The 18510-nt window shown below is 33.3% G+C and overlaps 1 protein-coding gene across 1 annotated transcript in view; it reads left to right on the forward strand.

Moving 5' to 3' along the window:
• Positions 1–1384: 1384 nt before the first annotated feature.
• Positions 1385–18510, forward strand: part of LOC307035027 (coagulation factor X) — a 32161-nt gene continuing 15035 nt past the window's right edge. The window contains exon 1 of the mRNA XM_079673954.1: positions 1385–1540. Coding sequence (XP_079530080.1) covers positions 1486–1540 — 55 coding nt within the window. The 5' untranslated portion in view covers positions 1385–1485. The remainder of the gene's footprint in view (positions 1541–18510) is intronic.

Here is an 18510-nt window from a genome sequence, read left to right on the forward strand (position 1 = left end):
CAGCAGGAGAGGACTCTTTAAAGTAGAGACACTACATACTGATATACACCTGAACATCAGCGGGAGAGCACTCTTTAAAGTAGAGACACTACATACTGATATACACCTGAACATCAGCAGGAGAGGACTCTTTAAAGTAGAGACACTACATACTGATATACACCTGAACATCAGTAGGAGAGGACTCTTTAAAGTAGAGACTCTACATACTGATATACACCTGAACATCAGCAGGAGAGGACTCTTTAAAGTAGAGACACTACATATTGATATACACCTGAACATCAGCAGGAGAGGACTCTTTAAAGTAGAGACACTACATACTGATATACACCTGAACATCAGCAGGAGAGGACTCTTTAAAGTAGAGACACTAAATACTGATATACACCTGAACATCAGCAGGAGAGGACTCTTTAAAGTAGATACACTACATACTGATTTTACACCTGAACATCAGCAGGAGAGGACTCTTTAAAGTAGATACACTACATACTGATATACACCTGAACATCTGCAGGAGAGGACTCTTTAAAGTAGAGACACTACATACTGATATACACCTGAACATCAGCGGGAGAGGACTCTTTAAAGTAGAGACACTACATACTGATATACACCTGAACATCAGCAGGAGAGGACTCTTTAAAGTAGAGACACTAAATACTGATATACACCTGAACATCAGCAGGAGAGGACTCTTTAAAGTAGAGACACTACATACTGATATACACCTGAACATCAGCAGGAGAGGACTCTTTAAAGTAGACACACTACATACTGATATACACCTGAACATCAGCAGGAGAGGACTCTTTAAAGTAGAGACACTACATACTGATATACACCTGAACATCAGCAGGAGAGGACTCTTTAAAGTAGAGACACTACATACTGATATACACCTGAGCATCAGCAGGAGAGGACTCTTTAGAGTAGAGACACTACATACTGATATACACCTGAACATCAACAGGAGAGGACTCTTTAAAGTAGAGACACTACATACTGATATAAACCTGAACATCAGCAGGAGAGCACTCTTTAAAGTAGAGACACTACATACTGATATACACCTGAACATCAGCAGGAGAGGACTCTTTAAAGTAGAGACACTACATACTGATATACACCTGAACATCAGCAGGAGAGGACTCTTTAAAGTAGAGACACTACATACTGATATACACCTGAACATCAGCAGGAGAGGACTCTTTAAAGTAGAGACACTACATACTGATATACACCTGAACATCAGCAGGAGAGGACTCTTTAAAGTAGAGACACTACATACTGATATACACCTGAACATCAGCAGGAGAGGACTCTTTAAAGTAGAGGCGCTCAGAGGAGAGGAAGTACAAACTGTGCATCAATATTTACTCTGTGGTTAAACATCAACCAGCTGCTAAATAACCTCAAACACAATCACTGTCCTCGGAGACAGACAGACAGACAGACAGACAGACAGAAAGGCAGACAGACATGCTGCTGTCTCTCTTTACGCTGCTCAGCGTCTCCGCTCTGGTCCGGTGTTCAGGTGAGTTACTGAGGGTGAGGACTGAAACGCCAAAAGATGCTTCAGAGAAAGAACCTCCTCCACTGGTTTACGCTGTGTCCCATTTACACTGGAGGTCGGAGGTCAGAACTGAGAGTGACTGGTTCTAGTAGCACAAGGCGACCGTTGCCCCCTCACGGAGAACCAGTCCCCGAGATACTGGAACTCCTTCACTTGAGGGGAGGACTCATTCCCTACTCGGAGGGATAGTACTGTATCGTTTTCTATCGCAATACTTCTGTATGGTGACCTAAGTATCGTATCAATACCGTTACTTTAGTTCAGGGATGTCATAATATCGTGATAATATTGTACCATTAAATATCGTATTGGATGATATTGTATCGTTAGTTTAGTCATGGGATGGTATAGTATCTTGTTAATATTGAATCGTGATTATATTGTGATCATAACGTATTGTGATGATATCGTATTGTGATCATATCGTATTGTGATCATATCGTGTTGTGATCATATTGTATTGTGATCATATTGTATTGTGATCATATCGTATTGTGATCATATCGTATTGTGATCATATTGTGTTGTGATCATATCGTATTGTGATCATATTGTGTTGTGATAATATCGTATTGTGATCATATCGTATTGTGATCATATCGTATTGTGATCATATCGTATTGTGATCATATCGTGTTGTGATCATATCGTATTGTGATCATATTGTATTGTGATCATATCGTGTTGTGATCATATCGTGTTGTGATCATATTGTATCGTGATCATATCGTATTGTGATCATATCGTATTGTGATCACATTGTGTTGTGATCATATCGTGTTGTGATCATATCGTGTTGTGATCATATCGTATTGTGATCATATTGTATTGTGATCATATTGTATCGTGATCATATCGTGTTGTGATCATATCGTATTATGATCATATCGTGTTGTGATCATATCGTATTGTGATCATATTGTATCGTGATCATATCGTGTTGTGATCATATCGTGTTGTGATCATATCGTGTTGTGATCATATCGTGTTGTGATCATATCGTGTTGTGATCATATCGTGTTGTGATCATATCGTATTGTGATCATATCGTGTTGTGATCATATCGTGTTGTGATCATATTGTATTGTGATCATATCGTATTGTGATCATATCGTGTTGTGATAATATTGTATTGTGATCATATTGTATTGTGATCATATTGTATTGTGATCATATCGTATTGTGATCATATCGTATTGTGATCATATCGTATCGTGATCATATCGTATTGTGATCATATCGTGTTGTGATCATATCGTATTGTGATCATATTGTATTGTGATCATATTGTATTGTGATCATATCGTATTGTGATCATATCGTATTGTGATCATATCGTATTGTGATCATATCGTATCGTGATCATATCGTATTGTGATCATATCGTGTTGTGATCATATCGTATTGTGATCATATCGTGTTGTGATCATATCGTATTGTGATCATATCGTGTTGTGATCATATTGTATTGTGATCATATCGTATTGTGATCATATCGTGTTGTGATAATATCGTATTGTGATCATATCGTATTGTGATCATATCGTGTTGTGATCATATCGTATTGTGATCATATCGTATTGTGATCATATCGTATTGTGATCATATCGTGTTGTGATCATATCGTATTGTGATCATATCGTATTGTGATCATATCGTATTGTGATCATATCGTATCGTGATCATATCGTATTGTGATCATATCGTGTTGTGATCATATCGTGTTGTGATCATATCGTGTTGTGATCATATCGTATTGTGATCATATCGTGTTGTGATCATATCGTGTTGTGATCATATTGTATTGTGATCATATTGTATTGTGCAGTATCGTATTGTGATCATATCGTATTGTGATCATATCGTATCGTGATCATATCGTATTGTGATCATATCGTGTTGTGATCATATCGTATTGTGATCATATCGTATTGTGATCATATCGTATTGTGATCATATCGTGTTGTGATCATATCCTATTGTGATCATATCGTATTGTGATCATATCGTGTTGTGATCATATCGTGTTGTGATCATATCCTATTGTGATCATATCGTATTGTGATCATATCGTGTTGTGATCAGATCGTGTTGTGATCATATCATATTGTGATCATATCGTCTTGTGATCATATTGTATTGTGATCATATCGTGTTGTGATCATATCGTGTTGTGATCATATCGTATTGTGATCATAACGTATTGTGATCATATCGTATTGTGATCATATCGTATTGTGATCATATCGTGTTGTGATCATATTGTATTGTGATCATATTGTATTGTGAGGACTCTTTAAAGTAGACACACTACATACTGATATACACCTGAGCATCAGCAGGAGAGGACTCTTTAGAGTAGAGACACTACATACTGATATACACCTGAACATCAGCAGGAGAGGACTCTTTAAAGTGGAGACACTACATACTGATATACACCTGAACATCAGCAGGAGAGGACTCTTTAAAGTAGAGACACTACATACTGATATACACCTGAACATCAGCAGGAGAGGACTCTTTAAAGTAGAGACACTATATACTGATATACACCTGAACATCAGCAGGAGAGGACTCTTTAAAGTAGAGACACTACATACTGATATACACCTGAACATCAGCAGGAGAGGACTCTTTAAAGTAGAGACACTACATACTGATATACACCTGAACATCAGCAGGAGAGGACTCTTTAAAGTAGAGACACTACATACTGATATACACCTGAACATCAGCAGGAGAGGACTCTTTAAAGTAGAGACACTACATACTGATATACACCTGAACATCAGCAGGAGAGGACTCTTTAAAGTAGAGACACTACATACTGATATACACCTGAACATCAGCAGGAGAGGACTCTTTAAAATAGAGACACTACATCATATCGCATCACATCATATCGTATTGTGATCATATCGTATTGTGATCATATCGTATTGTGATCATATTGTATTGTGATCATATCGTGTTGTGATCATATTGTATTGTGATCATATCGTGTTGTGATCATATCGTGTTGTGATCATATCGTGTTGTGATCATATCGTATTGTGATCATATTGTATTGTGATCATATCGTGTTGTGATCATATCATATTGTGATCATATCGTGTTGTGATCATATCGTATTGTGATCATATTGTATTGTGATCATATTGTATTGTGATCATATCGTGTTGTGATCATATTGTATTGTGATCATATCGTGTTGTGATCATATCGTATTGTGATCATATTGTATTGTGATCATATTGTATTGTGATCATATCGTATTGTGATCATATTGTATTGTGATCATATTGTATTGTGATCATATCGTGTTGTGATCATATCGTATTGTGATCATATCGTGTTGTGATCATATCGTATTGTGATCATATTGTATTGTGATCATATCGTATTGTGATCATATTGTATTGTGATCATATTGTATTGTGATCATATTGTATTGTGATCATATTGTATTGTGATCATATCGTGTTGTGATCATATCGTGTTGTGATCATATCGTATTGTGATCATATTGTATTGTGATCATATTGTATTGTGATCATATCGTGTTGTGATCATATCGTGTTGTGATCATATCGTGTTGTGATCATAGTGTATTGTGATCATATCGTGTTGTGATCATATCGTGTTGTGATCATATCGTATTGTGATCACATTGTATTATGATCATATCGTGTTGTGATCATATCGTATTGTGATCATATCGTGTTGTGATCATATCGTATTGTGATCATATCGTGTTGTGATCATATCGTGTTGTGATCATATCGTGTTGTGATCATATCGTATTGTGATCATATCGTATTGTGATCATATCGTATTGTGATCATATCGTGTTGTGATCATATCCTATTGTGATCATATCGTATTGTGATCATATCGTGTTGTGATCATATCCTATTGTGATCATATCGTATTGTGATCATATCGTGTTGTGATCATATCGTGTTGTGATCATATCGTATTGTGATCATATCGTGTTGTGATCATAGTGTATTGTGATCATATCGTGTTGTGATCATATCGTGTTGTGATCATATCGTATTGTGATCATATTGTATTATGATCATATCGTGTTGTGATCATATCGTATTGTGATCATATCGTGTTGTGATCATATCGTATTGTGATCATATCGTGTTGTGATCATATCGTGTTGTGATCATATCGTGTTGTGATCATATCGTATTGTGATCATATCGTATTGTGATCATATCGTATTGTGATCATATCGTATTGTGATCATATCGTGTTGTGATCATATCCTATTGTGATCATATCGTATTGTGATCATATCGTGTTGTGATCATATCCTATTGTGATCATATCGTATTGTGATCATATCGTGTTGTGATCATATCGTGTTGTGATCATATCGTATTGTGATCATATCGTATTGTGATCATATCGTATTGTGATCATATCGTGTTGTGATCATATCGTGTTGTGATCATATCGTATTGTGATCATATCGTGTTGTGATCATATCGTGTTGTGATCATATCGTGTTGTGATCATATCGTATTGTGATCATATCGTATTGTGATCATATCGTGTTGTGATCGTATCGTGTTGTGATCATATCGTATTGTGATCATATCGTATTGTGATCATATCGTATTGTGATCATATCCTATTGTGATCATATTGTATTGTGATCATATCGTGTTGTGATCATATCGTGTTGTGATCATATCGTATTGTGATCATATCGTGTTGTGATCATATCGTGTTGTGATCATATCATATTGTGATCATATCGTCTTGTGATCATATCGTGTTGTGATCATATCCTATTGTGACCATATCGTATTGTGATCATATCGTGTTGTGATCATATTGTATTGTGATCATATCGTATTGTGATCATATCGTATTGTGATCATATCGTATTGTGATCATATCGTGTTGTGATCATATCGTATTGTGATCATATCGTGTTGTGATCATATCGTGTTGTGATCATATCGTGTTGTGATCATATCATATTGTGATCATATCGTCTTGTGATCATATCGTGTTGTGATCATATCCTATTGTGACCATATCGTATTGTGATCATATCCTATTGTGACCATATCGTATTGTGATCATATCGTGTTGTGATCATATCGTGTTGTGATCATATTGTATTGTGATCATATCGTGTTGTGATCATATCGTGTTGTGATCATATCGTATTGTGATCATATCGTGTTGTGATCATATCGTGTTGTGATCATATCATATTGTGATCATATCGTCTTGTGATCATATCGTGTTGTGATCATATCCTATTGTGACCATATCGTATTGTGATCATATCGTGTTGTGATCATATCGTGTTGTGATCATATTGTATTGTGATCATATCGTATTGAGATCATATTGTATTGTGATCATATCGTATTGAGATCATATCGTATTGAGATCATATCGTGTTGTGATCATATCGTGTTGTGATCATATCGTGTTGTGATCATATTGTGATCATATCGTATTGTGATCATATCGTGTTGTGATCATATCGTATTGTGATCATATCGTGTTGTGATCATATCGTATTGTGATCATATTGTATTGTGATCATATCGTATTGTGATCATATCGTATTGTGATCATATCGTATTGTGATCATATTGTATTGTGATCATATCGTGTTGTGATCATATCGTATTGTGATCATATCGTATTGTGATCATATTGTATTGTGATCATATCGTATTGTGATCATATTGTATTGTGATCATATCGTGTTGTGATCATATCGTATTGTGATCATATCGTGTTGTGATCATATTGTATTGTGATCATATTGTATTGTGATCATATTGTATTGTGATCATATTGTATTGTGATCATATCGTGTTGTGATCATATCGTGTTGTGATCATATCGTGTTGTGATCATATTGTATTGTGATCATATCGTATTGTGATCATATCGTATTGTGATCATATCGTGTTGTGATCATATCGTGTTGTGATCATATCGTGTTGTGATCATATTGTATTGTGATCATATCGTATTGTGATCATATTGTATTGTGATCATATTGTGTTGTGATCATATCGTGTTGTGATCATATCGTGTTGTGATCATATTGTGATCATATCGTATTGTGACCATATCGTATTGTGATCATATCGTGTTGTGATCATATCGTATTGTGATCATATTGTATTGTGATCATATTGTGTTGTGATCATATCGTGTTGTGATCATATCGTGTTGTGATCATATTGTGATCATATCGTATTGTGACCATATCGTATTGTGATCATATCGTGTTGTGATCATATCGTGTTGTGATCATATTGTATTGTGATCATATTGTATTGTGATCATATCGTGTTGTGATCATATTGTGTTGTGATCATATCGTATTGTGATCATATTGTATTGTGATCATATTGTGTTGTGATCATATCGTGTTGTGATCATATCGTGTTGTGATCATATTGTGATCATATCATATTGTGATCATATCGTATTGTGATCATATCGTGTTGTGATCATATCGTGTTGTGATCATATCGTGTTGTGATCATATTGTATTGTGATCATATTGTATTGTGATCATATTGTGTTGTGATCATATTGTATTGTGATCATATTGTATTGTGATCATATCGTATTGTGATCATATTGTATTGTGATCATATCGTATTGTGATCATATTGTATTGTGATCATATTGTGTTGTGATCATATCGTGTTGTGATCATATCGTGTTGTGATCATATTGTGATCATATCGTATTGTGACCATATTGTATTGTGATCATATTGTGTTGTGATCATATTGTATTGTGATCATATTGTATTGTGATCATATCGTATTGTGATCATATTGTATTGTGATCATATTGTGTTGTGATCATATCGTGTTGTGATCATATCGTGTTGTGATCATATTGTGATCATATCGTGTTGTGATCATATTGTGATCATATTGTGTTGTGATCATATCGTGTTGTGATCATATCGTGTTGTGATCATATCGTGTTGTGATCATATTGTGATCATATCGTATTGTGATCATATCGTATTGTGATCATATCGTGTTGTGATCATATTGTATTGTGATCATATCGTATTGAGATCATATTGTATTGTGATCATATCGTGTTGTGATCATATTGTATTGTGATCATATTGTGTTGTGATCATATCGTGTTGTGATCATATTGTATTGTGATCATATTGTGTTGTGATCATATCGTGTTGTGATCATATTGTATTGTGATCATATTGTGTTGTGATCATATCGTGTTGTGATCATATCGTGTTGTGATCATATTGTGATCATATCGTATTGTGATCATATCGTATTGTGATCATATCGTGTTGTGATCATATTGTATTGAGATCATATTGTATTGTGATCATATCGTGTTGTGATCATATTGTATTGTGATCATATCGTATTGAGATCATATTGTATTGTGATCATATCGTGTTGTGATCATATCGTATTGAGATCATATCGTATTGTGATCATATCGTGTTGTGATCATATCGTATTGAGATCATATCGTGTTGTGATCATATCGTATTGAGATCATATCGTATTGAGATCATATCGTATTGTGATCATATCGTGTTGTGATCATATCGTATTGTGATCATATCGTGTTGTGATCATATCGTATTGTGATCATATTGTATTGTGATCATATCGTGTTGTGATCATATCGTATTGTGATCATATTGTATTGTGATCATATCGTATTGTGATCATATCGTGTTGTGATCATATCGTATTGTGATCATATCGTGTTGTGATCATATCGTGTTGTGATCATATCGTATTGTGATCATATCGTGTTGTGATCATATCGTATTGTGATCATATCGTGTTGTGATCATATTGTATTGTGATCATATCGTATTGTGATCATATCGTATTGTGATCATATCGTGTTGTGATCATATCGTGTTGTGATCATATCGTGTTGTGATCATATTGTATTGTGATCATATCGTATTGTGATCATATTGTATTGTGATCATATCGTGTTGTGATAATATTGTATTGTGATCATATCGTATTGTGATCATATTGTATTGTGATCATATCGTGTTGTGATCATATCGTGTTGTGATAATATTGTATTGTGATCATATCGTATTGTGATCATATCGTATTGTGATCATATCGTGTTGTGATCATATCGTGTTGTGATCATATCGTATTGTGATCATATCGTGTTGTGATCATATCGTATTGTGATCATATCGTGTTGTGATCATATTGTATTGTGATCATATCGTATTGTGATCATATCGTATTGTGATCATATCGTGTTGTGATCATATCGTGTTGTGATCATATCGTGTTGTGATCATATTGTATTGTGATCATATCGTATTGTGATCATATTGTATTGTGATCATATTGTGTTGTGATCATATCGTGTTGTGATCATATTGTGATCATATCGTATTGTGACCATATCGTATTGTGATCATATCGTGTTGTGATCATATCGTATTGTGATCATATTGTATTGTGATCATATTGTGTTGTGATCATATCGTGTTGTGATCATATCGTGTTGTGATCATATTGTGATCATATCGTATTGTGACCATATCGTATTGTGATCATATTGTATTGTGATCATATTGTATTGTGATCATATTGTGTTGTGATCATATTGTATTGTGATCATATTGTATTGTGATCATATCGTATTGTGATCATATTGTATTGTGATCATATCGTATTGTGATCATATTGTATTGTGATCATATTGTATTGTGATCATATTGTGTTGTGATCATATTGTATTGTGATCATATTGTATTGTGATCATATTGTATTGTGATCATATCGTATTGTGACCATATTGTATTGTGATCATATTGTGTTGTGATCATATTGTATTGTGATCATATTGTATTGTGATCATATCGTATTGTGATCATATTGTATTGTGATCATATTGTGTTGTGATCATATCGTGTTGTGATCATATCGTATTGTGATCATATTGTATTGTGATCATATTGTATTGTGATCATATCGTATTGAGATCATATTGTATTGTGATCATATTGTATTGTGATCATATCGTATTGTGATCATATTGTATTGTGATCATATTGTGTTGTGATCATATCGTGTTGTGATCATATCGTATTGTGATCATATTGTATTGTGATCATATTGTATTGTGATCATATCGTATTGTGATCATATTGTATTGTGATCATATTGTATTGTGATCATATTGTATTGTGATCATATCGTGTTGTGATCATATCGTGTTGTGATCATATTGTATTGTGATCATATTGTGTTGTGATCATATCGTATTGTGATCATATCGTATTGTGATCATATTGTATTGTGATCATATTGTATTGTGATCATATCGTATTGAGATCATATTGTATTGTGATCATATCGTGTTGTGATCATATCGTGTTGTGATCATATTGTATTGTGATCATATTGTGTTGTGATCATATCGTGTTGTGATCATATTGTATTGTGATCATATCGTGTTGTGATCATATTGTATTGTGATCATATTGTGTTGTGATCATATCGTGTTGTGATCATATCGTGTTGTGATCATATTGTGATCATATCGTATTGTGACCATATCGTATTGTGATCATATCGTGTTGTGATCATATTGTATTGTGATCATATCGTATTGAGATCATATTGTATTGTGATCATATCGTGTTGTGATCATATTGTATTGTGATCATATCGTATTGAGATCATATTGTATTGTGATCATATCGTATTGAGATCATATTGTATTGTGATCATATCGTGTTGTGATCATATCGTATTGTGATCATATCGTGTTGTGATCATATTGTATTGTGATCATATCGTATTGAGATCATATTGTATTGTGATCATATCGTGTTGTGATCATATCGTATTGTGATCATATCGTATTGAGATCATATTGTATTGTGATCATATCGTGTTGAGATCAAATTGTATTGTGATCATATTGTATTGTGATCATATCGTATTGAGATCATATTGTATTGAGATCATATCTTGTTGTGATCATATCGTGTTGTGATCATATTGTGATCATATCGTGTTGTGATCATATCGTATTGTGATCATATCGTGTTGTGATCATATCGTATTGTGATCATATCGTATTGTGATCATATCGTGTTGTGATCATATCGTGTTGTGATCATATCGTATTGAGATCATATCGTATTGTGATCATATCGTGTTGTGATCATATCTTGTTGTGATCATATCGTGTTGTGATCATATCGTATTGTGATCATATTGTGATCATATCGTATTGTGATCATATCGTGTTGTGATCATATCGTATTGTGATCATATCGTGTTGTGATCATATCGTATTGTGATCATATCGTGTTGTGATCATATCGTATTGTGATCATATTGTATTGTGATCATATCGTATTGTGATCATATTGTATTGTGATCATATCGTGTTGTGATCATATCGTATTGTGATCATATTGTATTGTGATCATATTGTATTGTGATCATATCGTGTTGTGATCATATCGTATTGTGATCATATCGTATTGTGATCATATCGTGTTGTGATCATATCGTATTGTGATCATATCGTGTTGTGATCATATCGTATTGTGATCATATCGTGTTGTGATCATATCGTATTGTGATCATATCGTGTTGTGATCATATCGTATTGTGATCATATTGTATTGTGATCATATCGTGTTGTGATCATATCGTATTGTGATCATATTGTATTGTGATCATATCGTATTGTGATCATATCGTGTTGTGATCATATCGTATTGTGATCATATCGTGTTGTGATCATATCGTATTGTGATCATATCGTGTTGTGATCATATCGTATTGTGATCATATCGTATTGTGATCATATCGTATTGTGATCATATTGTATTGTGATCATATTGTATTGTGATCATATCGTATTGTGATCATATTGTATTGTGATCATATTGTATTGTGATCATATCGTGTTGTGATCATATCGTGTTGTGATCATATCGTGTTGTGATAATATTGTATTGTGATCATATCGTATTGTGATCATATCGTATTGTGATCATATCGTGTTGTGATCATATCGTGTTGTGATCATATCGTATTGTGATCATATCGTGTTGTGATCATATCGTATTGTGATCATATCGTGTTGTGATCATATTGTATTGTGATCATATTGTATTGTGATCATATCGTGTTGTGATCATATCGTGTTGTGATCATATCGTATTGTGATCATATCGTGTTGTGATCATATCGTGTTGTGATCATATCGTGTTGTGATCATATCGTATTGTGATCATATATCTTATTGTGATCATATCGTATTGTGATCATATCGTGTTGTGATCATATCGTGTTGTGATCATATCGTGTTGTGATCATATCCTATTGTGATCATATCGTATTGTGATCATCTCGTGTTGTGATCATATCGTGTTGTGATCATATCGTGTTGTGATCATATCCTATTGTGATCATATCGTATTGTGATCATATCGTGTTGTGATCATATCGTGTTGTGATCATATTGTATTGTGATCATATCGTGTTGTGATCATATCGTATTGTGATCATATCGTGTTGTGATCATATCGTATTGTGATAATATTGTATTGTGATCATATCGTATTGTGATCATATTGTATTGTGATCATATCGTGTTGTGATCATATCGTGTTGTGATCATATCCTATTGTGATCATATCGTGTTGTGATCATATCGTATTGTGATCATATCGTGTTGTGATCATATTGTATTGTGATCATATCGTGTTGTGATCATATTGTGATCATATCGTATTGTGATCATATCGTATTGTGATCATATCGTGTTGTGATCATATTGTGATCATATCGTATTGTGATCATATCGTATTGTGATCATATCGTGTTGTGATCATATCGTGTTGTGATCATATCGTATTGTGATCATATCGTGTTGTGATCATATCGTGTTGTGATCATATCCTATTGTGATCATATTGTGTTGTGATCATATCCTATTGTGATCATATCGTATTGTGATCATATCGTGTTGTGATCATATTGTATTGTGATCATATCGTATTGTGATCATATCGTGTTGTGATCATATCGTATTGTGATCATATTGTGTTGTGATCATATCCTATTGTGATCATATTGTATTGTGATCATATCGTATTGTGATCATATCGTGTTGTGATCATATCGTGTTGTGATCATATCGTGTTGTGATCATATCGTATTGTGATCATATCGTATTGTGATCATATCGTATTGTGATCATATCGTATCGTGATCATATCGTATCATGATCATATCGTGTTGTGATCATATCGTGTTGTGATCATATTGTGCGGTGATCATATCGTGTTGTGATCATATCGTGTTGTGATCATATCGTATTGTGATCATATCGTGTTGTGATCATATTGTATTGTGATCATATCGTGTTGTGATCATATTGTGATCATATCGTATTGTGATCATATCGTGTTGTGATCATATTGTGATCATATCGTATTGTGATCATATCGTGTTGTGATCATATCGTATTGTGATCATATTGTATTGTGATCATATCATATTGTGATCATATCGTGTTGTGATCATATCCTATTGTGATCATATCGTGTTGTGATCATATCGTATTGTGATCATATCGTGTTGTGATCATATTGTATTGTGATCATATCGTGTTGTGATCACATCGTGTTGTGATCATATCCTATTGTGATCATATCGTGTTGTGATCATATCGTGTTGTGATCATATCGTGTTGTGATCATATTGTGATCATATCGTATTGTGATCATATTGTATTGTGATCATATCGTGTTGTGATCATATTGTATTGTGATCATATCATATTGTGATCATATCGTATTGTGATCATATCGTATTGTGATCATATCGTGTTGTGATCATATTGTGATCATATCGTATTGTGATCATATCGTGTTGTGATCATATCGTGTTGTGATCATATCGTGTTGTGATCATATCCTATTGTGATCATATCGTGTTGTGATCATATCATATTGTGATCATATCGTATTGTGATCATATCGTGTTGTGATCATATTGTATTGTGATCATATCGTATTGTGATCATATCGTATTGTGATCATATCGTGTTGTGATCATATTGTGATCATATCGTATTGTGATCATATCGTATTGTGATCATATTGTGTTGTGATCATATCGTATTGTGATCATATCGTATTGTGATCATATCATATTGTGATCATATCGTATTGTGATCATATCGTGTTGTGATCATATCGTGTTGTGATCATATCGTGTTGTGATCATATTGTATTGTGATCATATCATATTGTGATCATATCGTATTGTGATCATATCGTATTGTGATCATATCGTGTTGTGATCATATTGTGATCATATCATATTGTGATCATATCGTATTGTGATCATATCGTGTTGTGATCATATTGTATTGTGATCATATCATATTGTGATCATATCGTATTGTGATCATATCGTGTTGTGATCATATCATATTGTGATCATATCATATTGTGATCATATCGTATTGTGATCATATCGTGTTGTGATCATATTGTGATCATATCGTATTGTGATCATATCGTGTTGTGATCATATTGTATTGTGATCATATTGTATTGTGATCATATCGTATTGTGATCATATCGTGTTGTGATCATATCGTGTTGTGATCATATCGTGTTGTGATCATATCCTATTGTGATCATATTGTGTTGTGATCATATCCTATTGTGATCATATCGTATTGTGATCATATCGTGTTGTGATCATATTGTATTGTGATCATATCGTATTGTGATCATATCGTGTTGTTATCATATCGTATTGTGATCATATTGTATTGTGATCATATCGTGTTGTGATCATATCGTGTTGTGATCATATCGTATTGTGATCATATTGTATTGTGATCATATCGTATTGTGATCATATCGTGTTGTGATCATATCGTGTTGTGATCATATTGTATTGTGATCATATCGTATTGTGATCATATTGTATTGTGATCATATCGTATTGTGATCATATTGTATTGTGATCATATCGTATTGTGATCATATCGTGTTGTGATCATATCGTGTTGTGATCATATTGTATTGTGATCATATCGTGTTGTGATCATATCGTATTGTGATCATATCGTATTGTGATCATATCGTATTGTGATCATATCGTATCGTGATCATATCGTATCGTGATCATATAGTGTTGTGATCATATCGTGTTGTGATCATATCGTGCGGTGATCATATCGTGTTGTGATCATATTTTGTTGTGATCATATCGTATTGTGATCATATCGTGTTGTGATCATATTGTGATCATATCGTATTGTGATCATATCGTATTGTGATCATATCGTGTTGTGATCATATTGTATTGTGATCATATCATATTGTGATCATATCGTATTGTGATCATATCGTATTGTGATCATATCGTGTTGTGATCATATTGTGATCATATCGTATTGTGATCATATCGTGTTGTGATCATATTGTATTGTGATCATATCGTATTGTGATCATATCGTGTTGTGATCATATTGTATTGTGATCATATCGTGTTGTGATCATATTGTATTGTGATCATATCGTGTTGTGATCATATTGTGATCATATCGTATTGTGATCATATCGTATTGTGATCATATCGTGTTGTGATCATATTGTATTGTGATCATATTATATTGTGATCATATCGTATTGTGATCATATCGTATTGTGATCATATCGTGTTGTGATCATATTGTATTGTGATCATATCGTGTTGTGATCATATTGTATTGTGATCATATCGTGTTGTGATCATATTGTGTTGTGATCATATCATATTGTGATCATATCGTATTGTGATCATATCGTATTGTGATCATATCGTGTTGTGATCATATTGTATTGTGATCATATCGTGTTGTGATCATATCGTATTGTGATCATATCGTTTTGTGATCATATTGTGATCATATCGTGTTGTGATCATATCGTATTGTGATCATATCGTTTTGTGATCATATTGTGATCATATCGTATTGTGATCATATCGTGTTGTGATCATATCGTGTTGTGATCATATTGTATTGTGATCATATCGTATTGTGATCATATCGTATTGTGATCATATCGTGTTGTGATCATATTGTATTGTGATCATATCGTGTTGTGATCATATCGTATTGTGATCATATCGTTTTGTGATCATATTGTGATCATATCGTATTGTGATCATATTGTGATCATATCGTGTTGTGATCATATCGTATTGTGATCATATCGTTTTGTGATCATATTGTGATCATATCGTATTGTGATCATATTGTATTGTGATCATATCGTATTGTGATCATATCGTGTTGTGATCATATTGTGATCATATCGTATTGTGATCATATCGTTTTGTGATCATATTGTGATCATATTGTATTGTGATCATATTGTATTGTGATCATATCGTATTGTGATCATATCGTGTTGTGATCATATTGTGATCATATCGTATTGTGATCATATCGTGTTGTGATCATATTGTATTGTGATCATATCATATTGTGATCATATCGTATTGTGATCATATTGTATTGTGATCATATCGTGTTGTGATCATATCGTATTGTGATCATATCGTGTTGTGATCATATCGTGTTGTGATCATATCGTATTGTGATCATATCGTATTGTGATCATATCATATTGGGATCATATCGTATTGTGATCATATCGTATTGTGATCATATCGTGTTGTGATCATATCGTATTGTGATCATATCATATTGTGATCATATTGTATTGTGATCATATCGTGTTGTGATCATATTGTATTGTGATCATATCGTGTTGTGATCATATCGTATTGTGATCATATCGTGTTGTGATCATATTGTGATCATATCGTATTGTGATCATATCGTGTTGTGATCATATCGTGTTGTGATCATATTGTATTGTGATCATATTGTATTGTGATCATATCGTGTTGTGATCATATTGTATTGTGATCATACTGTATTGTGATCATATCGTATTGTGATCATATCGTGTTGTGATCATATTGTATTGTGATCATATCGTGTTGTGATCATATTGTATTGTGATCATACTGTATTGTGATCATATCGTATTGTGATCATATCGTGTTGTGATCATATTGTATTGTGATCATATCGTATTGTGATCATATCGTGTTGTGATCATATCGTGTTGTGATCATATCGTGTTGTGATCATATTGTATTGTGATCATATCGTGTTGTGATCATATCGTATTGTGATCATATCGTGTTGTGATCATATTGTGATCATATCGTATTGTGATCATATCGTGTTGTGATCATATCGTGTTGTGATCATATTGTATTGTGATCATATTGTATTGTGATCATATCGTGTTGTGATCATATTGTATTGTGATCATACTGTATTGTGATCATATCGTATTGTGATCATATCGTGTTGTGATCATATTGTATTGTGATCATATCATATTGTGATCATATTGTATTGTGATCATATCGTGTTGTGATCATATTGTATTGTGATCATATCGTGTTGTGATCATATCGTATTGTGATCATATCGTGTTGTGATCATATTGTGATCATATCGTATTGTGATCATATCGTGTTGTGATCATATCGTGTTGTGATCATATTGTATTGTGATCATATTGTATTGTGATCATATCGTGTTGTGATCATATTGTATTGTGATCATACTGTATTGTGATCATATCGTATTGTGATCATATCGTGTTGTGATCATATTGTATTGTGATCATATCGTGTTGTGATCATATTGTATTGTGATCATACTGTATTGTGATCATATCGTATTGTGATCATATCATATTGTGATCATATTGTATTGTGATCATATCGTATTGTGATCATATCGTGTTGTGATCATAT

The sequence above is a fragment of the Notothenia rossii genome, assembly GCF_949606895.1.
Source record: "Notothenia rossii genome assembly, chromosome: 4".
NCBI classification, from domain to species: Eukaryota; Metazoa; Chordata; class Actinopteri; order Perciformes; family Nototheniidae; genus Notothenia; species Notothenia rossii.